The following is a 25,866-nucleotide window of genomic DNA, read 5'->3' on the forward strand; positions in this document are numbered from 1 at the left end:
TTTGTTTGCATTTTTGCCTTCAAGATAGCGATTCAGATAAGTTCTGAAGTCTAATTTCCCTTCTGTGAAAGAACACAAACATTTTCAGTATATGTTAAGAAGCAGTATGTGACTGCAGTGTTTGTTCATAGTAGTAGTTCTGCCAAAAAGATATGAAGAAAATGCACAGCTGGTAACCTTAACATGCATCAATAGCCTTATGCAGTGAGGCAGGATACCGTACTGGCATCATACAGAGTGGAAGATGCTGTGCAAGGCATGTAAAATAATCTCTCCACTGCATTTAGCATTAGTGAAGCCTCAGCAGGAGCAGTGTGTAATTTGCAGCACTGGAGTTCAAAGAAATGGGTGGCCCGAGGCAGAGCAGCTAGAGGAAATCAGCAAGAATGAGCATAGATCCAGAAACAAAAATAGCCTACCAAGAAACAGAGCAGGAGAGGGCTTCAGGGGTTTTTTTTAATCTAGGTAATAGGACTGAAGAGAGATGTTTGTCCCAGGAAGTGTTGGAAGTTCTTGCAGTGAAGGAGTGGCTGTCTGCCTTCTGCTAACGAAGAAGAGGCAAGGGGACTAACCTTGTTTGTGGTGTTAGAAGGAAAGGAGGAACCCTGCAATGGAGAAGAGTGAAAGAGACAAGATTGCATGGGAATTGTGCAGCCTTCATCACCAGAGACTTCAGGGTGACCGTGAGCAGTATTGTGTGAGATCAGGCAGATAGGTAAAGGTGACTGTCTCAAGTTCTTCACAGATCTGTGAACCTCTTTGGGTTTTTACCTCTCTTGGTTAAAATTAGCCTACTGTTCAGAATTTCTTTTTGCACTTTGCAAATAATTGTTAAATTAGAAGTACCTAAAGATATATCAGTGTGTTTTCAGCAGTAATAGTGATTAAATACACAAGAAGATTTGTTTAGGAATCATAAAGAGGAGTCCTACAAAGGCAAATACAGGACAAGATAAGATTTAGTGCTGTGCCATTTCATGAGAATGAGCTCTCCCTCTGCTGCTGAGGTGGATTTGGGAGGAGAAGGGTGATTTTTCTTGAATTTAGTTCTGTGGGATTGCCAGACACTTTTGTTGGTCTCTAAAATATTCAGCTGTACATCACTGCATGCCTCTTCACATTTGGTTTCGTTTCATAACAGGTTTCTCATTAGCATTTGTCTGGCATGCACAGATTATTTCACTGGATGACAAAAGTAATTATTCCTTTATTAGTACAAAAATTAGGGACTTTAGTTGGTAATTTGTAGTTATAAAAAAAAATATAGCTGCTTTAAAGTAGAGTATTTTCAGAATACAGTATAAGAATTGCTAAAAGATTTTGCTTCACTTGCTCAGCCCAAGTGATTTGAATAGGCAGTTTCAACTTCAATTTTCTCTGGATAATTAGAATTAAACTGAAAATTAACAAATTCAACTAATGCTTATCCAAATTTCTCCCTTCTGCTTCTAATGACTGCTTATTTTTCTTTGCAAATAAATTTCTAATGTGTAATGAGTTGCCCAAGTAGACAACTCTGAGGACTTGTTGAGGTTTTTTATCTTCAGATAGTGGACTCGATTAAAAGATGTGTAACAATAATTCCTGACACATGTATTCACTTTTGTTAGTGGACTTCAGTGTTTTTCAGGGATTATTCAAAATGCTTAGTATTTAGGTATATCAATACTACTCCTATACTGATTTCTAGTAGATATCCCCCTATTAAATTTAAGTTGAATGGTCTTGTTTGGGAAATTTTTTGAACAAAAAATTGTTCCAGTCTCTGCATACAATGATTTTAGAAATGGAAGACTCCATAATAACCAATGTAATTTACTTTTTTTTTTTTTTAACTCTGATATATTTTTACAGTGATGTGACTACATAAATATTTTTGTCTGTAGGAAAAATCTTGTGTTCCAAACAGAGCTGTTTTCAGTGAAGGACTTGTGGCTTTAGAAAAAGGTTTACTGAATATTTCAGACCAACTGAGGGTTCTTTTTTATCTTGCTGCTTTAGAATACTCCTACACAGATTTCTGAATTGTCTCTGTTGTTAAGTATGTCCTGTAACTTCTGAAATTTGAGTGTGCATCAAGCTGTTGATACTTACTTTGCTGAGTAGTACTGTCTTACTGTGCTTTCTCATCTCTACCTGCCTTGAACTTAGGGTAGGAGATCTTTGGTGCAGGAATTGTTACCCAGTGCTGGGCTTATTAGTCATATGGTATAATACATTTTACAGTCTTTGTGTGAATAGGACTTCTTGTCCTTACCAAAATCCAAACGTAAAATATTTTAAGGTGGAAATATCATGAAGATATTAAAAGCATTTTTGTAGAGTATTATCAACCTGTGAACTTGAAGGGGGAAAAATGGTACTTGATGTATTATGTCCATGTATTATATATCTGAAAAATTCTAGTGCCTGTGTAATATATTGTTAACTCTAATGAAAACATGATAATTAGACATGTAGCTTAACACCCCATATATATTGAAGCAGGTTTTGTAAAAGATGTGGATTTGTTCTTTGAGTCACAGTGTAGCAATAGAAAGATTTCTTTGGTGAAATGATGTATTTTCATACCTAGCGGATTGAATTGCCATAAAGTTCAGCACTAACTATGAATTTAAAGATGTATGCTGTTTGTTTATTTCTAGGACTTTTTTAAGGCAATCTAAATTAAATGCTTTGAGAGCTGTGTGCCCACATTCTGCATTTTTTAATGTTGAAACAATACTTATCTGGAGTATATGCCTTTATTAAAAAAAAAAAAGCAAAAGGGGGTGGTGGCGGTGTGGGGAACAGTTTCTTCTGGAAATCACAGAGCTAATACAGCACGAGCTGGATCTGTTGTTCTTGCTGTTGGAAAGACAATGAAGTATATTTCACCGTTTTTGACCACATTTTTGATAAGATTTTCTATCCTTAACCTGTTCTCAGAAATGCAATGCCTCAGGTTCTTTTTACATATTTTGTCCAAGGATTGTAGAGTTTCAGAAATCCATTTTGCAGACTTTCATAAACAACAATAATTTCATTTCTCAAGGAAAATTATTGCTCAAGTGCTAATATTTTCTACCTTGTTTTTACATAATAGCAGTTACTTCTAGGTTGATATCATATTGTGGTGTTCTGCTTCTTTGCATGTGTGTTTACATTAGAGCCTGATAGATTCAGGAAGACTTGGGAATATCCTAGAATGTGTTTAGAAAACCACACAAAGATAGTAGAATTTATTACGTTAAATTTAGGTGGTCTGAGCTGTTCTGCTCAGGTATTCTTACCTTCAGATCTGTTTAAACTGGAAAAGCAAAGCAAGAGCTGTTACTCAACCTTACTACAATCTTAGAGGTCACAACTGAATAGGAATCCCTATTTTGTCCAGGATTTACAGAACTAATGGGTATCTAAATCACTCCATTTGAGAACAAGTCTGGCATACATTGTCAGCTTTACTTGTGAGTTTCTTTTTTCCCTCCAAATAAGCACTGTAGGTTTCATTATGCAAACTGTGTTGCATTGTTGAGGAATCCTGTGACTACAGATGCTGAGAATGGATTATAAGAAACAGGACAGCAGAAAATAGAGGATTATGAAGTGAGTTATCATCTTTCTAGCCAGCCAAACTCTAGCTCAGTTCTTTAACTTGCCTCCGTAGTAAAAGAAAAAAAGGAAAGACAGAAGAATAACGTAAAGGCAGTGCTTTCCAGTTTTGCAGCTGTGTGAATTGGTAAACACTTGTAAATAGGAAGAATTTAGATGAGTGTTCTCTCCAAAATCAAGTGATATGGTATTCTCTCCAATATCGAGTGATATGTTTCATCTGTATCTCACTTGTGTATTTTTATGTGCAATGTGTGTGCAAATGTGCCTAATAACCCTGGGAGAAGCTTGCTGTAGAGCTGGCTTCCCATCCCTGTGGTTGGGGTGGTGGGCAGCAGTGGGACTGCCTCCCACTGAAAGGATCTAGGGCAATTTGGGTAGAAATCTCAGCAGTTGGGTGGCTGCCAGCTGGTGCATGTTGAGGACAGACACCAGGGTGTGAGTAGGGAATGTGCTGCTGGAGCACAGCAATGCCCAGAAGAAACAAGAGGAGGATGCAGTCAGGGAGAGCCTGTGTCTGGGTCCTTGCACAGCGTTACTGTGACAGCCAAACTTGTCATTTTTATCAAAACAAAGTTGGTTTAAAACTGGCAAAACAAAACTTAATTAACTTTTCAGAGACTAATGTTTAGGTTTATCGTGGTATATGTATTGTATATTTATTTTTTTTTCCACAGAAACCTGCTAATATTTTAGTTATGGGTGAAGGTCCTGAGCGAGGAAGAGTAAAAATTGGTATGTTTATATCTTTGATAAGTCCCAGTGTAGCATTTAAGTTAGAATGTTCTGAAGGTGCAGCTGTACCACCTAAAGTAGTCACTGTATAATACCAGTATGTGCCTGGGCACACTGCCTAAATGCTGTTTTCTGAGTGACTGGCTTCATCATATTAGCCCCATGTAACACTTCTGACAATGAAATGCTGTTGCCTCATCAATAGAAAGTGGAAATTGTCATTATGTTTTGCTTAAGTGGGTTTTTTTGTGGGGTGGGCCATTTTGATGTGGGGTTAAAGATGACAGCTAGCTAGGAGGAAAGGAGGAGAAAAATGGGATTTTAAAATTTCCTCCATTTACCTCTAATGCCATGACATCTTGCTGCAGTTTATATAAATCTAAATAGGGAACTACTCATTGCTACAAACCTTAAATCTTATAATGGAATCAAAGATGACAGTCAGCCTGCAAGGTATTTTTGAAGGAGTAGGCAGGTCCCTTGGAGATGAACACAAGGGATCTTGAAAGTGCAGAAACCACAGAAATCCATGCAAAATGTTTAGTGAGAGTGAATAGCTAATGCTAAATGCCCAGCCTGGGGTGTACCAGGTTAGAAAGGACCCAACACTCCACACTATTGTAACATTTTCTGGTGGGAGTTACTGTTTACAGTGAGAGGATGGTTTGTAGAAGTTCAATTGTTTTAAACTAAATACATAAATAAAAATTAACAGTAGTCTAAAAATAATAAACTGTACCAGGCTGTGCATTATCATGGCAGTGCTACTAATGCACAGCCTGCTTACATTTGTTATGGTAATGCAGCCCCATTTGGAAGGGTTTTTTAAGGCTAGTTCATCTTTTTGACTTCCCCCTGGTTTTCTTTTGTGAGATTACTCTTCTGCATTGTTGCTCTGTTCTCTTACTGTTTTGTTGATCTGAACTATATTGTTAGTCACTAGTAGAAAGATTCAGGGTAGGATTTTCTGGGAGCATTCAGTGCTGCTCTAGGCCTTCCTTTGTCCTGTGGAATCCAAGGAGTGATGGGCCAGGGTTGAATGTTTCTGCAGATCCTACTCTGAAAGTTTCTAATGCCTTTCTGAGCTTTTAAGGTTGGCAGTAGGGATTGAGGTCTGCTTAGAAAACAGGTACAGCACGGACAACAGAAGGGAAAATTTCTTCATATTACCTTACTCTTCAGGAGGGTTTCTTCCAAAACAGAGCACATAGGTCATCCTCTGGACTCACTTTTGACAGTGGTGGTGATATTTGCTGTACACAACTACTTGCTAGTAATTGCACATAGACCACCCATTTATTTCTTAATTCATCGTTTTGAATTAATTTGAGAATAACTTAGTAAACAACTAAATTAAGTCAGACTCCTTTAATGGACAGCTGAAAGATTCTGTATTGGGCCACCAGTCCTCTGAGCCATCCATTCCTAGCAGGGAAAGAGGGAGGGGAACTTTGGATTTTGAAGTGTGTTATCAAAATGTAGATTTTTTTTTTCTTATTTTCTTAAGATTGCCACAGCCATAAAAGAATGCAGAAGTTATACACATACCAAGGGCTTCCACTTTTCCAGTGTAACTAATTTTTCTAAAAAATACATAACTGGTATTTTAACTTAAAATAATTTTTATAGTCTTTTTGTGTCACTTTGGGTCATAAATTCACTTTCTGCAAACAATTTTCCTCATTATTCATAGTTATTAGTGACTTGACCAATTTTGAGTAATTGATATTTTAATGTAGAAAACTGTAAAATGTTTCTCTTTTTAAATGCCTTAAAGCAATCATAAATAGGAATGCATATGAAAAAATAATTAAGGATTGTGTAATCAAGTTAGAGACCTATATTTACACTGCAGTGTTTCCTCATTGGGCCATAGCATGTAGGTCCTTTTCCTTCAGGGTAGCTACTCATCTCATTTCATTCAAGTTTTTCTCAGCATATGAATATCCCTACATGAGAGAGTCACTCTATCTTGGGATTCGGGGGTTGGTGGGTCAGGAAAGCAATTTCATGGGAGAAGCTGTACATTTTAGTCTCTGCCCATTTTTTCCTGTATGACTTATATTTAGTTGTTCAGACAACTTCCTAGGCAGTTGTACGCTACAAATTTTAGAAAGCAGTTTTCAATGATATAATGCCCACAACCAAAATTTTAAAATCATAGCCTGAATGGTATTCAGCACTGATATATTGATATTGGAAATGCATCTTGATAGAAAATCAGCAAGGAGGCAGATGCTGTTAGGCTTAGGTGCTGTTTTTGTGTGAAGGAAGTCTTGCCACAGCTAACTCCATGAAGAGGGAGATTTTGTCATGTACACGTATGTATTATAAATCATTCTAACCTTTGCAGAATCTGCATTTTGCTTGCTTTAAAAATTGCTGCTTTGTGAAAAAACATCCTGTAATAATGGGAATATTTTGCCAGAGAACATCAGGTAAAATGAGTCAGGATTTACCAGTGTCCTGAGGAGTTGATGCACTTCTTCAGAACAATGGTTAATTCATTGTTGTAAATGACTCATGTTAGTAATGATTTATAATGATATACTCCATAGGTGATGCCATCCAGTAACTTCTACAGAAAGAAAATCTGCTCAGAGAGTTCATATCTGCTACAGTCTGCCTTTGCATTTTATTTAGGAATGATGATAGTGCTAACAAGTAAACTCAATCAGTTTGTTCATAAAAAAAAAAAAGATTATTAGTTTCCCTCAAATTTTAAAGCGTCTCTCTTTGAATTTTGCAGCTGACATGGGCTTTGCCCGATTATTTAATTCACCTCTGAAGCCTTTAGCAGACTTGGATCCAGTAGTTGTAACCTTCTGGTATCGAGCTCCAGAGTTGCTTCTTGGAGCAAGGCATTATACCAAAGCTATTGGTAAGTAAATTGGACAAAAATGTACTGTTTTGTTCTTTATGTAAACTGTACCCAAATATTAAAGCTTTGATAAATTGTTCAAAGGACTGTAGCTAAGTTAAAGGTATGTTCCTTGTTTCTTGAAGAAACATTAATGTTTGACAAATTGATTAGTTTCCTGGGGTCTCAGGCTATATATAGAAATGAAATATATTGCTGGGTTTTATCTCCAAATGCCCTGCAATGCAATCTAAGTTTGTGGCTTTCACACAGGACTTTCATAAATGCTGTTAGAGGCTATAAAAATATGGAAGCATCTTTGAACTGCTAGTAGAATTCATATTAGGATGACTTTGAGGCACAGTGCGTTAAATTTATTGCAGAGGTTATTACCTAGTATAATAAAGATATGCAATAAAGAATGTACAGAATGGAAAATATAGTGGCTGCACTGAAGCTAAAATGTAAAATTAAGATGCATTTTAGCCTCTCTGTGTCTTTGAAAAAGACAGCTGACAGATGGCCAGAGCTTTTGTGGGCTGTATAAGGGGAGCAGCCCAGCAGCAAACTGGAGGGAGATTAGATTCACTTCTACTGCATTGATCAGCTTTGCTATGGAAGGGAGAGAGACTGTAGGGAAAAGCACTGGGAAGATTTCTCTTGCTGCCTGGTTTAAAAGATGTGTTAAAGGCTGGCAACCAATTCTGGGAGCAAGTAACTTCCCTGGCAGCTACTCCACTTTGCACAGACATGGAGGTTGTATGTCAGCATGCTGTGTTGTTTCTGTAACCTGACAGTCTTCCTCAGAACTCAATCTTTTTTTCTTGTTTTGTTTTGTTTTTTTAAAGATCCTGTCTGTGTTTCTGTCAGCAATTCTCATGTTTATGCCTTAAATGTATTCTTGTTTACTTTTCTGTTAATACTGTGTTTCTTTTATAGATCAGATAAATTTGTTTATGTTCCTTCAGACTGCTTAATTTGTTGTATTTTCATGTTCTCTCACTTTACTGCTGTTTCTTCTGATGGCAGCGTGTGAAACTGCATGGGCAGTCATAGCCTTTAGTGCATAGTTTTTTCAATGTAGATAAAAAATTATTGTGTAAAAACACTGAGTAATGGAGTTATGCTCTTTGCATTATTTGCTTTTGTCCTTGTTTATGACCTTGTTCATTCAAGGCTCAGTGTAGCACCACTTTGAGTTTAAAATTGTGTTTGTATATACTAGGAAAGAATTGAGAAAACAACTGGGAAGATTCAGGAGATCTGAATATTAGATAGGAAGGCAACAGTGAAAAGAGAAAGGTTGTGGGGTTTTGGGGTTTTTTTTTTAAATGAATGTTGTGGAAAAGTTGTGAGGTGTGTGGGCTTGTAGCAATTTGTGTGTTACTCTCTTTCAAGGTGTTATTTGGTTTTTACCAACACCATTACTTTTCCGCTTGTATTTTTGGGGTCATTTACTACTTAAACTTGGCTGATGAGCAATTGCACATTTCTTGATCAGGACAATGTGGCACTGAAAGGACAAGATGCCGGTTGGCTTTACTTTCTTGGTGTTTTGTGTGTTGACCATTATCCCAATAGTTTCCTTCACTTTTATTCTTAACCAGAATAATTTTTTACAATGTTAAATGGTAACTACACTTCAAAAACCCCACAAAAACTCGTATGCTCTTCTCTCAGCTCCTCTGTAGTTTCTGAATTGGGTACCTCCATTCAAAGCTAAAAGAAAAAGTTGAGGAAGTATTGCACTTCTACAAAGTAGAAACTTGACCTTATCTCTGATAAGCTAAACACTAACATTCTACCTCATCCAGATGGTTTTGGAAAGATTCATTTGTTGTTCTTTTTATTTCTGTTCTCCTTTTTTAAAGATATTTGGGCCATAGGGTGTATATTTGCAGAGCTGCTAACATCAGAGCCAATATTCCATTGTCGACAAGAAGATATCAAAACTAGTAATCCTTATCACCATGACCAGCTGGACAGAATATTCAATGTAATGGGATTTCCTGCAGGTACATACTGTTTTTTTTATCACTGCTGTTCAAAGAAAGATATCCATATTGCTTTCTTTGCATATGAAGGTGGCAGCTGATCAAAGCAGCAAAGCTGTTCAAACACAATCTTTATTTCATGAGTTATAGATCTAGAATCCAATGGTCAAATTAGGTATGTTCCCTTTTATTGATGATAGGGTTATCTTTGTGTATACATATACCAATGCTGTATTATTTTAAAAGAGTGTATTTAATGCTGGGTGATTAAAAATGAGAAGGAATATTTCTACATTGCTTCAGTACTGATTATTGATTTGCAAGGTGACTGATGATTTATGAATCCAGGCAAAAAAGATATATATATTTAGTGAATATTATGCGTTTGTTTAGCTCATGCCAAATTAAATGTAGCATTTGGAAGTAAATGGAGGGTATTGATTCCCCCCCCCCCCCCCCCCCACCTGGTGGAAAGCTGGTGGTATAGAAAAAATTTCTTTCTTCCAAGAACTGGTTGTATGAACCAAAACAAATTATAGTGGGAATATCACTTGTTGCATTTTCCCCTCAGTGTTGGTCACACTTTGTTTTTATGCAGGCTGCCTTGTTTCTTCAGTTAATACTTTGTCTTCTAGTGTTCGCATGATTGCAGGAGTCAGAGTAACAGGGGCCTTATTTTTGTTTTAAACTTTTTGTTTATCTTTCTCCTCGCTGCTTGTGTTCTTCCCTGCTCCACTATTAATTGTTTGGTTTTTTTTTTTCCTGAACTTGCCTCTTCCTTTCACATTACTTTTGTGGTCTATATGTTTGTGTTGGTTCTAGAATTTTGTTATTAAACATGCTGTTATTTTTGCTTTTGCCTTTTTTTGTGTGTGTATGTGCTTCATTGCTTCTGTATTGCTCTGTGAGATTCATGGGAATGTTGCCTTTGCATATTGTCTCCTTAGTTTTGCTTCTTTGAGCAATACTGTCCCCTTCTGCTTTTGAACTAGAAATTTACCCTGTTATACTTTTCTTAGTTCATTTGGGTTTTACATTGGTTCTGTATAGCTTATATAAGTAGATCATACTCTCATTTTGGTTTTCTGATTGGATTAATGAATCCTTTCTAATGGTCTGTGTTTGACCTTTGGAGTTCTTTGGTTTTTTTCAAGAAATGCTTTTCCTTCAATTGCAGCATTTTTTTGCGTTTTAATTGACACTTAAACTAAGTGTTCTGCAGTAGTGATCAGACTTGGTAAATATTTGAATTGAACCAAATTAGTTGGCCACAGAGCTTTTTCAAGAGTTGGAGCTTAACACATTTGAAGTTAGGTGCTGGTATGAATTTTTTGTTTTATTTTAAAATCCATTTTAGGCTTGGTCTATTTGAGGTGAATTATTCTTCATTTTGAGTGTGCAAACTTTACTTTTTCTTAACTTTTTGTTTAATAGCAGTATATTTTACTTTGCTGAAGTACCTCTGGGCAGTTTCTTGTGACTAAAAGTGCTGTCAGAACAGACAGTCCGTTAGAAGGAGACAGGGTTTGCTGGAGGTCTGTGTACTCCTGTCCTGAGATCACAGCTGTGTCTAAATAAATTAAGTAACAGTCCTGAAGGGTTCAAGCTGAAGCCTCATGTGTTTTTCTTCAGCATTGTTTTTTGCCCACTGTAGCTGGCATATTTTTTCAAAATTCTTGAGTTAATCAGCACACAGCTGGAACCTCTTAGGTTTTGGTATGATTTATTGTGAAGAGATGATGAAGGAGTAGGAGCTAGGGAGTACAAAGGCATAAGACTACAAGGTTAGAGAAGTAGAATTTAAAAAGCAAATATCAAGGCTGTGGAGATACTTGGAAATGCTTTGTTTTACTCAGAGAGAAAGGGGAAAAAATAATTAATACTGCTTTGCAGATAAAGACTGGGAAGACATAAAAAAGATGCCAGAACATTCAACCTTAATGAAAGATTTCCGGAGAAACACGTAAGTCTGGGTTGAGCTTTCTTAATAAAGCTTATTTTATATCTCTTTCCTACACTAAATTTCTTAAGTTTGAGTTGTTTTCTATGTAGATGCCAAACAAGGACTATGAAATTGTTATGACTTGGATTATGAAAAATAAAGTTGTTTCATAATGGTGAACTTGGCCTGTTGAAGTGGTGTGTATCAGAGGAGTAGCCAGAGGCTGTAAAGGGTAAGGGTGGCAGCTTTGAAACAGGTCATGCCAGTAAGACCCCAAGCAGCTCTGCAGTTTGCAAAGCACAGTGTGTCAAAGCACAGCTGTTCCCAAATCTGTGGTACTGGCAGTGATTTTCTGTAATAGCTGCTTAAAAGGGGTCTGGTAACCTTACACCATTTCCAGCAAACAGTGGGGGTAATTGTCAGGTTTGGTGTCTAGGGTAGCTTACAGTGACTGAAGAGGAAAATACCCTTCAGCTTTGCTGTCACACTGCCACAGGCTAATACCTGCACTTAAAATGCCACCCCATTGCCTGATTTCTGTGCTGAGGCATTTGGGGCTGTATAGTTACAGGCATTTCTTGTATGGGCCATGTTATTGCAACCATTTAGAAACCTTTTTTTTCAGCTTCTCTTCAAAAAGTAAATACGTGAATGTTCTTGTAGCAACCTGTAGGTTGCAGGAGAGCATTCAGATGAGCTTATTTTATATCTTCACTGCCATGAGAAATACACAGAATCAAACAGTATAGTAGTAAAATTGCTACCAGGCAGTTTAAATCCAGTTGATAGTTTGCTGTCTGCACACTCTGGGTTCCAAGTGTGCTTTTGGTGTGTGTATTATATGCTTTTATAAGGATGTGAGGGAAACATGCCTTTCTGCAGTTCTCTTAAGCAATCTCTGGTGTTGATAGTTGTGGTTTTTCCCTGCTTATTGGGTTTGCAGGGAGACTAAACTGTCCTTATTAATATGTTTTGTGACTACCAGGAAAACTTTGCAGTATCAGTGTTTTGCATATTAGAAATATCACTTCTGTTTACTTTTCTAGGTATACCAACTGCAGCCTTATCAAATATATGGAAAAACACAAAGTTAAACCAGATAGTAAGGCATTCCACTTGGTAAGTTCCTGCAGACATAAAAAAATCCCTTATATATGTTACAGTTGTTTCAAGTAAGAGTTGAGCTAGTGTCAAGTCCAATGTAACTAACTTTATAAATAAATTTAGGAATAACTGATACTCTGCACTCTGACAATTGCAAAATCACTATCTTCTCACATTGATGAAGTATCTTCTCGCATTGGTAAAATGATTCTGAGTTTCATTCACTGGATTAGGTTCACTAACAAGTAATTCTGAAGTTTTTGTTCTTGAAGTTGTGTTATAGTTGTGTTAGCCTGTAGTTACATTTGCAGTGTTGCTGCAATCCTTATTCATTTTGCTGCTTTGCATACTTTCAATAGTTTACTTTTACTTTTAAAAATTCCTATATGCCTGATTTTTTTTGATCATCCATGTGGTTACTTTGGTCCATATAAGCTGTAATGATTGTCCCATCAATAGATGATATATGAAGTTTACTGCATATTTATTGTGTCATTTAGTCAGGTGATCTTTACATCGAGCAGTTTTTAAAATAGAAAATATTTGTAATAATATATAGAATGTTCACTTCTGTGTGGCATCTGTACAAGGGGGCAGAACTAAAGTTTTGATCCCCTGGGTGGATAATGGTTGCACAGTCATTTTGATTTCTTTTTGTATGGCTGATTATGACCAAGACTTGTCATCCTGTAATGGACAGCTCTAGAATCCAATCATCACAAACTATGCTAGTATTTTGCAGTGCTTTTCATTTGTGTTTTTCAGTGTGTTGGCAGTTGTTTGTCATGTTTTGCCTTTTCTGGCTCTTGGCAATGCTTTTTGAGAGAGTAAGAATTGGCTTGTTCAGCATGCTATTCTATAAAAACTTCATGTAGACTCAGAGAGCTGTGAGTTCTTGTGGATGATGTGAAAAACAAAACTGAATTGATGGTGGTAATTCGTATTTATCAAGTTTCAACCATGCTGTCAAAACTGAAGGCTGAGGAGGGAAATGTACTTTCTCAACCTCAGCTTTTGAAGTATAGAGATTTGCATTGCAGGTATGAATTCTCACATGTAGTTATGAATTTCTCCTAGTGAAAGAAGACCAGTTCAGACTTAGATCATGATACTGGATCTTTTTAAAAAGGTGAAATGTATGAATCCTATAAAAAACATGAGTAGGAAATGTCAATTAATTTTATTTACATATGTATTTTCTTGTTTAAAAATATGTATTTTCTTGTTTAAAAAATTTTCTTGTTTAAAAATACTTTTAACTGCAGGTTAAAAGTGAAGCATTTGTCATAAAGTCTTGGACGATATGTCATGGTGTAGTTTTGCTTTAGACGCTTCATTGTATTGTTGAAACATGAAAACTCACTATTTTTCTGTGTGGTATCTGAAGGTTATCTCATGTTGCTTGCCCAGCACAGCTGTATTCCACACAGCTGCTAGGGTGGATGGAGAGAAGTATCTGCATGTACAGCAGACTTCTTGAATAAAAACCATGTAGTTTAAGAATGCATCGCTGCAACTCAGCACTAGAGCTAAATAAAATAGTTATGGTCTGGTGTTCCTAGTTCACAAGGCCTCGTCTGGGATGTTGTGTCCAGAGGAGGACCATAAAGGTGATCAGAGGTCTGGAGCACCTCTCCTCTGAAGACAGGTTCAGAGAGCAGGGCTTGTTCAGCCTGGAGAAGAGGAGGCTCCCACAAGACCTTATAACACCTTTCAGTACTTGGAAGGGAGTCTCCAAGAAAGCTGGAGAGGAACATTCTTTTGATAGAACAAGAGATAATGGCTTTTTAACGAAGGAAGGTAGATTTAGATTGGACATTAGGAAGAAATTCTTTATTCAGAGAGTGATGAGGCACTGGAACGTGTTGCACAAACACGTTCAGGATGCCCCACCATTGGAAGTGTTCAAGGTCAGGCTGGACAAGGTGCTGAGTAACCTGGTCTAGTTAAAGATGTCCCTGCCCATGGCAGGGGGCTGGACTAATTGACCTTGAAAGGGCCCTTGCAACCCAAATTATTTTGTGATTAGAGGTGCTAGTACATTGTGGAAACTTTTTGAATGGTTTTGATAGAACACTGGTGACTGGAACTGAATGTCCTGGTCTTTGCAAGTGAAAATAGGTGTCCTTTGATAGGAAATGAAGTTACTATTTTAACAGGGCAGAAGAATGTGGGTATGCCATTTATGGTTAGGCTTTTGAGTTCACACACATTTGTATCATCTTAACTTTCAGGAATACAGTGAAGTTTCTATAAATGGTTTTGGTAATGTAAAGGTGTTTTTTTTCTTTCTTTTATCTAGTTTTTTTTTGCTTTTCAGCTTCAGAAATTGCTCACTATGGATCCAATAAAGAGAATTACCTCAGAACAGGCTATGCAGGATCCTTACTTCTTGGAAGATCCTCTTCCCACATCCGAGTAAGTGATCAGTTTATTAACCTATCAGTGCATTCAGAGATGCTTTAGAGCTGTGCCGTCTCTCTGCCCGAAGTATGTTTGTGAATATTGAGCTAAATACTGGCTAACAACCGAAGAGAGCTATAACCACTAAAATGCCATTCGTGGTTTTTAAAATTAAGTAGCATTTTTATTAATCTCTTGCTTTATGGAACTTTGATCCTATTAGTTGCAGCACTAATCTTGTTACTCACTGACAGGTTGATTATGCATGCTTCAGATCTTGGTAGACAACTGCTAAGTGCCCGCAGGTCCGCTTCTCTGCCTCAGAATGCCAGATGACAGTCCCTAATTAGTTTACATTTTTGTCTTAGCCTTTGTTGTAAATTCACTGGGTGGGGAAAGTCAAGTCTGTGTCTCTGTGCTGTCATCCTTAACAACTTAAATCCATTTTCTGTAGACACTCCTCTGTTTTGTTTGCACAGGCGGATTTTCAAAAGGGAGAGAATTTATGGACAGTGAATGATTTCATTAAAAATTAAGCCCTTCTTCCAAAAAGCTAGCCAGAGAAGAGCATGACTGTACACCCTTTTAGGAAAGCTATTAGTACATCCTGTCTGTGATTCTCTGCTCTTATGTAGGGAAGAATTTATAAAATATGTATACTTATAAGGAATTAATTAAAAATGAAATTATTTCAAGAAAGCCTGCTGGATTATTTATAGCATTTCCTGAACTGTCTCTGTGATTTAAAGTCATGCAAACAATTGCCTGTTGCAGAAACTGCTTTTAGGATAATGTTTGGCATTTTTCTCAAATTTAGGTTGACATTTTAATGTGAATGCACAGTGAGTGTTGCTAACAGGTGTACAGAGACTTTATTATAAATACATTCTACTGATGAAGGGCAGGTAAATATTAGCTTGCACTAGAAGTAGCAAATCCATGTGGACTATGAGGTATGAGTTGACAGGTGAAATTTCTAGTTACTTCTAAACTTTTTTCCAGGTGTTTTTTTTTAATAGTCAGTGAAGTTTCCAGGAATATTTATAGTTAGTCCTGAAACTGTGAATTACAGAATAGCTATCAGTGAGATAGCTCTTTGTGCCCTTGTGGATACCTAAAAAGTGATGGACCAACAAAAAAATTACTGGGAGCTTAAGTTAGTGTGTAAGAGTCAAATGAACATTAAAATAGGGTATGTAAAAATGATTATGTTTTTGCAAAGTTTAGAATATGGTGATAGCCAGTCAGGGAAAACTTCTCCCTTAGTTACAGGTATGAAATGATGGCTTAGGCAGCTTGAAACTATCATGGGTAAAGTGTGAATCTTACAGGTCTTACCCTTCTGTTCTAATACAGTGATAAATAGACTTTTCTGGGGTACAGTGTTTTTGCAGGTTGTCAAATCCCTTACCCAAAACGAGAATTTTTAACAGAAGAAGAACCAGATGATAAAGGAGACAAAGTAAGTACTAGAAGAATAGTATCATCATGTTTCACTGGCTTTTACACTATTTCCTGATTTTATGTTATTTCATGTACTGTTTTTGAGTTGAATTTTTTCTTTGTGTTCAAACAATTGAGAAGAACCAGCAGCAGCAGCAGGGCAATAACCATACTAATGGAACTGGTCATCCAGGGAACCAAGACAACAGTCACACACAGGGACCCCCACTGAAAAAAGTGAGAGTTGTTCCTCCTACCACTACCTCAGGTGGACTTATTATGACCTCAGACTATCAGGTATTTTGTTTTATTCACATATTGTGTATTTTTTTTCATGTTTAGAGCAGTGTTTCTTCAAACTGAAAAGGTAATTTTGTAAATGTCACTGTATTAATTGTTAATTAATTTTTGCCTTTTTTTCATTCATTTAGTTGATGATTTGTTAATATCCTGATGTTCTTTAGGTTAGCAGTAAGAGAATTAGGATCAGACATTATTAGAGTTACTACCAATTCCCTTCATATTAGGGAATGCTAATGGTTATGGACCAGGAGCCTGTTATGCTGTGTTCTGTATCACCTAAAAATGCCATTTCTTGCTTGAACAAACCTGCAATGGTAGGAGGCAGGATGTTGCAGTAAAAAAGCTGTGAAATAAGAATCTGAACAAGTTTTAGTCGGTTAATGGATGTGGAAACAGTGTTTTGGATGACAAAGACTTGGCATGATGCTGTCATAATCTCATTTGAAGATCAAGGGAGATTCCAGGTTGAGTAAGCCAAATATTGCAGATCTGAAGACAGGTGAGGTGGTGGCAGTCAATGAGTGAGGAAGATGAGGAGGCACATTGGGAAAAAGCACTTGCGGAAAACATGAAAAATGTGTTCTGGCCTTCCTGCATTTGAGCTTGTGGTCAGACATTAAGAAATCAGACCATAAGAAGTATAAGAATATCTTTGTCATCCCAGCAATTGACACCTGAGTTCTTGGGTTTGGATAAGCCTACTACTGGAGATGGGGGAGAAGAGAGTCAAGGACAGAACCTTTGGTTAATACAAGCTTAGAAGTTATAAAAGAGGAGCAGGGAAGACTTCAAATGATTCACAGGAGCAGTTAGAGAACAGCAGATTTTTGCCAGCCTAGGGAATAGGGGATTGCAAGAGGAGGCATGCTGCTGGAAGTGTTAGCCTGCAGGAACTGACCATTACATACTGGTTTGCATGGAATGCACAGTACAGGGGGCCAGACAGTCTTGGATGAAATCAAAGGGTGGGGAAGTTGGAAACTACTGGCAGTGTTTTGAGTTAATTTAAAGGTTGCTGTGTAAATGTGAGACCCTGATAATGGAAACCCACTTAGCTGGGCTTACAGTCTGTAGCAAAACATGGGGAGAGTTAAAAACAGAGTCAGTAAAGCTGCTGCTGTCAAGTTGCCTTTCAGTTTGATACGGCTTCTCCATGAAGCACCAGTGGGCTTTGAAATCTTGTGTTTCAGAGTTTGTTCCTCAGAGAACCAGATAGCCTCAGAAGCTGCCTGGGGAGCATTACCTTCATCCTTACCTAAATCTGTGTACTCTCAGCATCGGCCAAAACTTGAAAGTACTACAAAAATCTAAAATAAGATCATTTTCAGGAGCTTTATTGTGAGACTCTTCGTGTAGTCACCAAGTGGCTTTGTTCAGTTTATCCCAGGACATCAATAACACATCAGTTTGCAAGTCATTCTCCTTGAACAATATACATTTTTAGAGCTGTTTGAGACAGTGGTGAGCCTTAACTATCGTTCTGCAGGGTGGGGTGCCTCTAAGTTTAAATGCCATCTTTTAGTAGGAGTATCCCTCACAGGCACGCTTACAGGAGTTTCATCCCTTTCAACCTGGCAAGCTGCAGTCAATTGCTTTTTTGGCCTTTTAATTGGCTCTTTCTTCCACTTCTTAAAAACACACACAGAGCAGAAGACAAATGCAGCTGTAACTTTCTTAATGTTGGCCTCGGGTGGAGTCACACGTCTAAGGAGGTTGATTCAGAGGTTGTGTGTACTGTGTCAGGGAGCCCCATTTACATGCCCTATTTACATGCCCTTCACCTCATTTTGCTGCTGCATTGGGGCGTTTTGAATTAACTTCAGCTCCCAGTTTTGTGAGCCTGAGCTGAGGTTTGCTGGCTGACAAGTAAGAGGAATCAAATTGCTTGGCCAGAATTGGCATTGGTTTGTTTTCAGTTCATGCCCATCAGAATTTTTGCATTTGCAGATATCCATCCTGGGATTACAGCTGGGGACAGCCCTTGTTAACAAATACAATTTCAGAATACTTCTCCTTTAAGATAATGATAACTGCTGCTTTTCTGTCTCAGGAGCTCTTACTGCTAACCTGACTACTCCTGACCAGTCTTTTTGCTGTCTCTCTAGGAGGGAAAATGCCTGGTTTTCAAAAAAATATATCCTTTCACCCCTAGCCTTGCAAAGAGACAGTCCGTAGATTTGTTCTGATTAAGGTGTCTGGAAAACATGATAATCAAAGAGAGGAGACCTGAACTTGCCAGCACTAGAACAAAAGCAGTTAAGAGTTTCCCACTGATGGTTTCAGATCTCCCTGAAAAAAATTCCTCACATTTTTTGCTTCTGATCCAGCAGCTTGAGGAGAGGGAAAAAAACCATTACAATACAGCCCTCTGTTTTAATCAAACACCTGTTCCTTTGTTCTTCATTTGATTTGCTCAAATTCCCCATATAAAGCTTGTGAAGAAGGATTGCCATCTCCTGGGCAAGGCACACTAAGACAGTTTCTGCATTCACTCAGAAGTCAAATCACTCTCTGCAGGGCACATTGACCTCATATCCTTTTCTGCCATGCATAAAAATAGTAGACACATGGCACACAGACTTGCCTCCTTGTTTAAATCTGCAATGTGACACTGCCAAAGGCAATGTGATTAAGCAGGCTGGAGCAATTCCACTACCCTGAGCTTTTGCTTGGGATAACCCTCTGGTGCTTAATGGTATTTAGAAAGGACTGGATATTTACTTTTTTGCTTAAACAAAAGCCATTTGTTGCTCTGGGTGTCATGAAGGAATCTGATTTTTCATTGCCTCTGTCTTAAAATAAGATCTGTTTTAGAAGTCAGGATGCAGGGAGTGTTTTACAACTGAAATGAGTAGTCAGTTTTAGATGGTTAAACTTGTGACAGTTTCCTACACACAGGAGCCACACATGGGCAGAACCAGCATTTGCTATTTGAACTATATCCTGTATTTGTAACATGGAGAAGGGTGACCCCAAGCTGTGACCCTTCTGTTGATGAGTGCCTCGGTGTTCCTCTCAAGGCTGAAAGCAAATATCAGCAAAGTTCAGTCACTGTGCTAATGGTGTGGATCAGCAGTGCTGGTTTGCTCCCACTGACATTAAGTGCTGGTCCAGCCATTTCTCCCCCTTTTCTCTAGAGGTGTTAGCTCAGTCCTGTGAGTGTGTGTTAATAGGATATGCCTTTTTTATTTCTGCCATCATCTCAGCTTCCTGGGTATAGCTTCTGTTCTAAATGCTGTACAAGAAAAAATTGGGGTTTTTGTTTTATGTTGTGACTTAATATTTTACTTTCTCAGGGTGTTGGTTCACCAGAGCTTTTTCCTATTCAGGTGTCAGTAGCAATGCCCTAGTCCTGGAATAGTTACTTTTTAGAAGTTTCCAGACCTCTTCTAGGAGCAGCTTTTCCTAAAAAACATAGTATGTCCTGTGATATCAAGAATTCATAAGCTACTCAGTTTCTAAATGCTCCAAAGTTTGTGAGGGCATGTAAACCTTAATGTGGATGTAAACCAGCACAGTAATGTACTGAAATTGTGTTAATTTAATGAAATGTTCAGTGCTGCTAAGTAGTCAAATACTTACTGAAATTCTCACAGGCTGTCCTTCTTTCCTTTATAACACATTATCAGTAAATGATAACTTTTAGGTTAAAATTGAAGTAGGCAGTTCCTGGTTTGTAGAGAGCTTCTTGCAATGATGAATGTTCCACTCAAATAATTGTGGGAATGCTGGTTGAAAGGGACCTCTGGAAACCATTTAGCCAAGTCTCCCACTTGGAGCAGGGCTGTTGCTAGTTCTCGCTCAGGTTAGCATGGCTTTGTTGAGTCTTAAAAGCCTTCATAGAGAGAGAGCCCTCACAGACTCTATGGGCAGGTTCTTCCAGTGCTGTACTGGCTCCTTGGTGGTCCCTCCTCCAGTGTCCCACCTGAACCTTCCAAGCCACAAACTAAGGACATTTTTGCCTGAAATATCTGGTTCCACTGAGGAGCATGTCACCGTTGTCCTTAAACTCTCTTTTGAACATTTTAAGGCTGCTGATGGATGACACCTTAGCCCAGCCACAGTACTGTCAGCCTGTGGTTACACAGAAGGGTAGCAAGTATATCCTCTATGTGTGAAAATCTCCAGAATAAGGCAGAGTGGTTCATCAGCAGTAAGATGCCTCACCTGGACCTCCACCCCAGCCTGCTTTCCTGCTAGGAGAAGGGAGCAAGTGGAGAAAACCACTGCCATGAGTGGTGGTAGCCCAGTGTCACGTGCAGGTGCACAGTAGCCACCTGGAGGGTTGGCTGGAGGTTTGACTGTGATGGGTGAAGATTGCCATTAGGGTAGATAGCAGAAGGCTGGCAGGTCTCACTTTCTTATCTGGTATTCCTGATGTCTGTTACCTGCTGTAATCACAAAGCCTGGAAGTGCAGCTGCTTTGAGACTGTGTGTGCTGGGTGCCTCTTGAGGAAAGGAGTCAGTAGGTGAAACCGTCTCTCCGTGTCCGTGTTACGAAGGGCTGTGTGTCTGTGCTTCCCCCCTGCAGCGTTCCAACCCCCATGCTGCCTACCCCAACCCCGGACCAAGCACGTCGCAGCCCCAGAGCAGCATGGGCTACTCAGCTACCTCCCAGCAGCCGCCGCAGTACTCGCACCAGACGCACCGGTACTGAGCCGCACCCGGAGCCCGCCTTGGGCCGCAGAATGTACTGTACAACCACACCTCCCACCGTCCCGCCACGGCGCCGGGGCTCCCACCTTGTACCTGGTCTTGGGGTTAGACTTGAAAAGGAAGTGCTAGCACGGTTTGTGTTGTGAATATGCTACTTCTGTAGTTTACTTGACATGGTTCAGACTGAGCGATGCATTTTTTTCAGTGACAGTCTGTAGCAGGTGAGGCTGTGAAATGTGCTAGGGGCAAGCATTTTTGTTGTCGTATGTGGTGAATTCTCTTGATGTAACAACTTCATCTGACCGGTAGTACGCGACATCTTTGAACTGGTACTTGAAGCATACAGTATATGTTACCATGGCAAAAAAGCAAACTAACCGTAACTCTCAGACAGTTTTGATAGACATTTATTTTTAGTGACTTTGTGGGTTGGTTCATTTTTCAGCTAGATCGATGTTTTATGACCGACATGATTGCTACGATGAGATTTTTTTAAGAACATGGAAGCGTTTGCATTTTTTCCCAGCAATTACAAGCGTCCCAAAGATTTATTTCCAACATAAGTTTTTGTTTTTGTTTTGAAATCTATGACTTGACTGGTATTAAAGCTGCTATTTGATAGTTAAATAAGTATGTTGTCATTGATATAAACATGTTTGGTTCGGCAAACAAACTAAAATGATTGTCATAGACAGTGTTTTATTTTTTTCCTGTTGGTGTTAATGATTTGTGAGCATGCTTTGGGATTAAAAAAGCATGAATGATATTTCCTAAGAAGGTGCGGCATCCATTCAGATATTTTGTCATGATTTTTGAGAACCAGCTTGGTGTAGTGGGTTTTAAATTTTGTTCAGTTTGTTTTTTTTTTTTTTAAATGTTCACACGTTGTTTAGGGGTGCCATTCCTACTGCAGAGGAACAAGATGTTAGGAGAGCCTTAGAATTTATGAGGAAAAACTTACATACAATGTACTGTATCAAACTATTTTACATGAATGACACAAGTATTCTGAGTAAAAAAAAAATCAAACATTGTTAAAACAAGGTGTTATGTAATAAATTTATTTTTCATAAATCTGCATTATGACCTTTGCCTGTATTCCTTTTCATCATTGAAAACCCCCTGCTCCCCCATTCATACATCTATATCAGGTTGTGTTCTGAGAAACAGCATTCAGCAGGAATTTTTCTTCCATTATTTGGTGAGAAGGATAATTTTTCTTTTAAACAGCAGGAAAAAAAGGGCATTACCCCTGTTCTGTTCATGTAGCTGATGAGCTGGAGATACTCTAAAAGTGGGTTTATTCCTAGTGACATTTCCTAGATCAGACAGTTCCTTATCATCTACAAAATCCAGAAGCATTCCTGTCTGGATGTTCTTCTGAGGTTTCTGTAGCTCATTCTTATTTTGGTAGGCAATACCACACCATGATTTTGACATAAATATATGCAATACACGCCGGATATTTTTCTGCAGGTGCTTCATGTAGTGTGAATATCAACTGGTGTGATTCATCTCCATGCACTGAGATGCCAGTGGGGGGCAAAACAAAACCCAAATCGTTAGTCTGCCTGAAAGGCAAACCATGTTTGAAGTGAAGATTAAACTGCCTGACTGGATGGACTACAGGCTCAAGTATTCAGAAGGCTTAAAACTAAAGAAGAAAATCTGAGTGCAGAATTTATGCTGCTTTTGTGATACTGTATGATGCCCTCTTAATTTTGACATAAAAGATGTCAAAATCTGTCTTTGTTTCTGAAACACATTAATGTATATGTGGGAGTGCATTAAACTTTTTGGTTTGCTTTTCAAGTGAAAGCATTTTCAGTTTTTATTCTTAATTTTTATATATAGGCTTTAAGTTTGCCTGTTCAGTATTGTCCAGGCTGTTCCCAAGTACTCAGATGGTGCCAAGAGTAACTTTTTTTTTACTAAAATGCTGTTGGCCCAGATTTTTGTTTCCTATTGATGTATATTCATATTAATGCATAATAGATAATATTATTAATGTAATAGCAGACTTTATTTGATACCACTATATTGTGATGTCTGCATTTGAAAAGTAGCAGGCCTGCTTCAGTTTCATTTTTGCAAAAGGAAATGCATTCAGTTGACAAAAGGTGCTCTTGCCATTAGTTTATGCTTGAATTTAATTTTCTTATTAAGAATGTATTTGAGATAAAGATGCAGCTTATCAAAAAATTATAATAAAACTAAATTGTATTCTGCATTTGGTTTTGAATAGCCTACTACTCTCAATTTCATTCACTTGTTTTCTCATTTTTAGTAGATATATTGCAGATTACATGAACAAACAGGGAAGTAAAATCCTAATATTTGACTAGTACTGATGTCTCTGTCATCTCGTCATTTGTTAGGAGATCCTTGAGATTTTTTTCTCTAGGACTTTGGAAAGAAAAGGTTTTTCAATGCTTGGTAAAACCTCTGGTACCTCAAAGACAGAGTATGATTCTGTATTGCAGATAAGGTCAATCACATCATATTCATGATAATTTTAAGGGATCTTCTGCATCAAATAAGCTTTTTAATACTGGCTTTAGGAATACTGAGGGCAAGGCTCTAAATTGCTTTCCTGAACTGTATAAAAACATTAATCCTGTTGTTATGCACTTGCTGGGGCTTTTACATGAGGGTTACAGAGAGGGGAGGAGAAGAAAGCACTTTTGAGAAGGGTTTAATAGAAGAGTTACAAATTCCTGTGAGGAGATAGCAGCCAGCCTGCCAGCCATGCCTCTTTCCTCACATGGCTCAGCTTTTGTTACTGGATTCAAGAACTTCAAAGCTTTTCCTTACTCACCAACAATTATCTGGACCCATCTGAGTGCATTTAAAATAGCTGGAGTCTGGGAGCCTGTCTTTGTTGCTGTGATTAAAGGACAAATTGTTTTGCTAGAGTAGGCTTATGTTGAAAATGGGCTACAAGCTTAGCTTGATTGTGAGGATAAATGTGCCATTGCACCTTAACCTTGGCACTCTCAGCAAGCCTGGCCTGTGGCAGCTCTGCATTTATCATACCAAATAAAGACCCAGCTGCTTTTAGAAGAAATAAATAACTTTTGCACTGATCCCTTTTGAAGAGGGTTTCAGCATTAGTGGTGGGAGGAGCAGTCCCACCTTCCTAAAAGGAAGAACTAGAAGATTGGTTTTGTCCCGTTCTTTCCTGTTCATATATATATGTAAATAGCAAAATAGTGCACTCACTGAGTTGCCCATGGCAGTGCCCAAGCAATGCCCAGTTGAGGGGTGGGCCAGTGTTCAGGTTTCCTTTTAGCTTTTTTTTTTAGGGGAGGTTTAGGCTGGATATTAGGAAAAGATTCTTCATCCAGAGGGTTGCTGGACAGTGGAACAGGTTTTCCAGAGAAATGGCCATGGCACTAAGCCTGCCAGAGCTCAAGGACTTGGATAATGCTCTCAGTTATGTGCTGTGATTTTTTGGGTTGTTCTGTACAGGGCCAGGAGTTGGGCTTTGATGATCCTTGTGAGTCCCTTCCAACTCAGGATATTCTATGATTCCTTTATTCTGAAGCCACTGCTGGGCACACCCTCTTCTGGCTTCACTGAAAGGCCACCAGTGATCTCTGCCTTTCATGCCTGGTGCCTGTTGATCATTTTATGGGCATGATTAGGCACTTTGGCTGCCACCAATGGAGCCTGCAGGATCTCATAGGACTTACTGTGTGTCAGCAAGAAAAGACACATAGTTTTCTTGGAGCCAGGGGTGAACTTGCAGCCCTGCTATTTGGAGTAAATATTGTTGCCGTGGCTAAGATGAGCCTCATTTCTGTAGAAAGAATGAGTAATGTGGTGCTCCCTTCATCATATTTTAGTTCCTCCCCTGAGTACAGCCTTTTTTTGTTGAGTAGGGAAGCCATCCCAGCATCTTCCTTCAGGCTGAGAGGTGACAGTGCTTCAGGCTGCCAGTTCTGAGAGAGTTTAATATCCAGCTTCCCCGGAGACCAAGGTAGATGAGCCTAAATCAGTGTAATTTGCTTGTCACAGCTATGGATAAAGAACACTCTGTGAAATAATTTGTCAGACATCTGAATGATGGGATGTACAAACTGTACTCCAACAGTAGGATAGGGAGAGGAAAAAGGTGCTTACACTTTGAAAGCAAAACAGAAACACAGCTGCTGCTGTTTCCACCAGGTCTCTTGTGATAAGTTCCTCTCCTCAAGGATTTCAGGCAGCCTTTATCTTGGTGGTTGGCTTCAGTGATGGCAGGAGCAAGTCTCTGGAGGACTGTCTGTACTTGCAGGGATCCTGTGCTGGAGAACTGGGCACTGGCACTGATGTTAATGAAGCCATTGCCCTGGGGTGATACACGCCAGTTCCAGCCCAGGATGGGAATCTGGATGAGCTCCATCACTGCTCTGAAAGCTCCCATGTCACAAGATGTTGAAAAGCACTTTTCAGCCTGCCAGGGTTAGGGTGTCTTTCCTTGGCTCTCAAGGAGTTTAATTATCCCTGAATTTAACTATCCCTTCTCATTTCTGGACCTACCTAAGTGGACTGGGTAGTGCCCTGGGCCAGGGCAGGTGGTGGAAGGGTGGGTGCAGGGGTGGTTGTTACTTCAGCTGCTCAGCACACCTTGGCACATAGCCCTGAGCCCACAGAGCCACCAAGGACAGCCTTTACGACATGTGCTTTTGGGAAGTGTTTCCATTTGCTCAGCTGGGGATGTGGGAAGGCTGCCATATCCTTGGAGCAAGGCTTTGTTTAATGTTTGTGGGGCTGTGAACTTGCACAGTGTGTCACCCAGAGCGAGCGAAGCGCAGCCGCCTCTGCCGCCCCGTTAGGTACAGATGGAATGC

General features: G+C 38.9%; 1 protein-coding gene across 4 annotated transcripts in view; it reads left to right on the top strand.

Moving 5' to 3' along the window:
* Positions 1-22,109, top strand: part of CDK8 (cyclin dependent kinase 8) — a 69,316-nt gene extending 47,207 nt beyond the window's left edge. Inside the window, exons 5-13 of one of the 4 annotated variants that reach the window (XM_059466773.1) lie at positions 4,269-4,326; positions 7,076-7,207; positions 9,058-9,201; positions 11,074-11,143; positions 12,169-12,241; positions 14,529-14,644; positions 16,013-16,091; positions 16,211-16,369; positions 20,907-22,109. In XM_059466773.1, the coding sequence (XP_059322756.1) occupies positions 4,269-4,326; positions 7,076-7,207; positions 9,058-9,201; positions 11,074-11,143; positions 12,169-12,241; positions 14,529-14,644; positions 16,013-16,091; positions 16,211-16,369; positions 20,907-21,032 (957 nt within the window). In that variant the 3' untranslated portion in view covers positions 21,033-22,109. The remainder of the gene's footprint in view (positions 1-4,268; positions 4,327-7,075; positions 7,208-9,057; positions 9,202-11,073; positions 11,144-12,168; positions 12,242-14,528; positions 14,645-16,012; positions 16,092-16,210; positions 16,370-20,906) is intronic. The other 3 variants (XM_059466774.1, XM_059466775.1, XM_059466776.1) reach the window with 3 other exon arrangements.
* Positions 22,110-25,866: the final 3,757 nt, after the last annotated feature.

This window comes from Ammospiza nelsoni, chromosome 2, assembly GCF_027579445.1.
Source record: "Ammospiza nelsoni isolate bAmmNel1 chromosome 2, bAmmNel1.pri, whole genome shotgun sequence".
NCBI lineage: Eukaryota > Metazoa > Chordata > Aves > Passeriformes > Passerellidae > Ammospiza > Ammospiza nelsoni.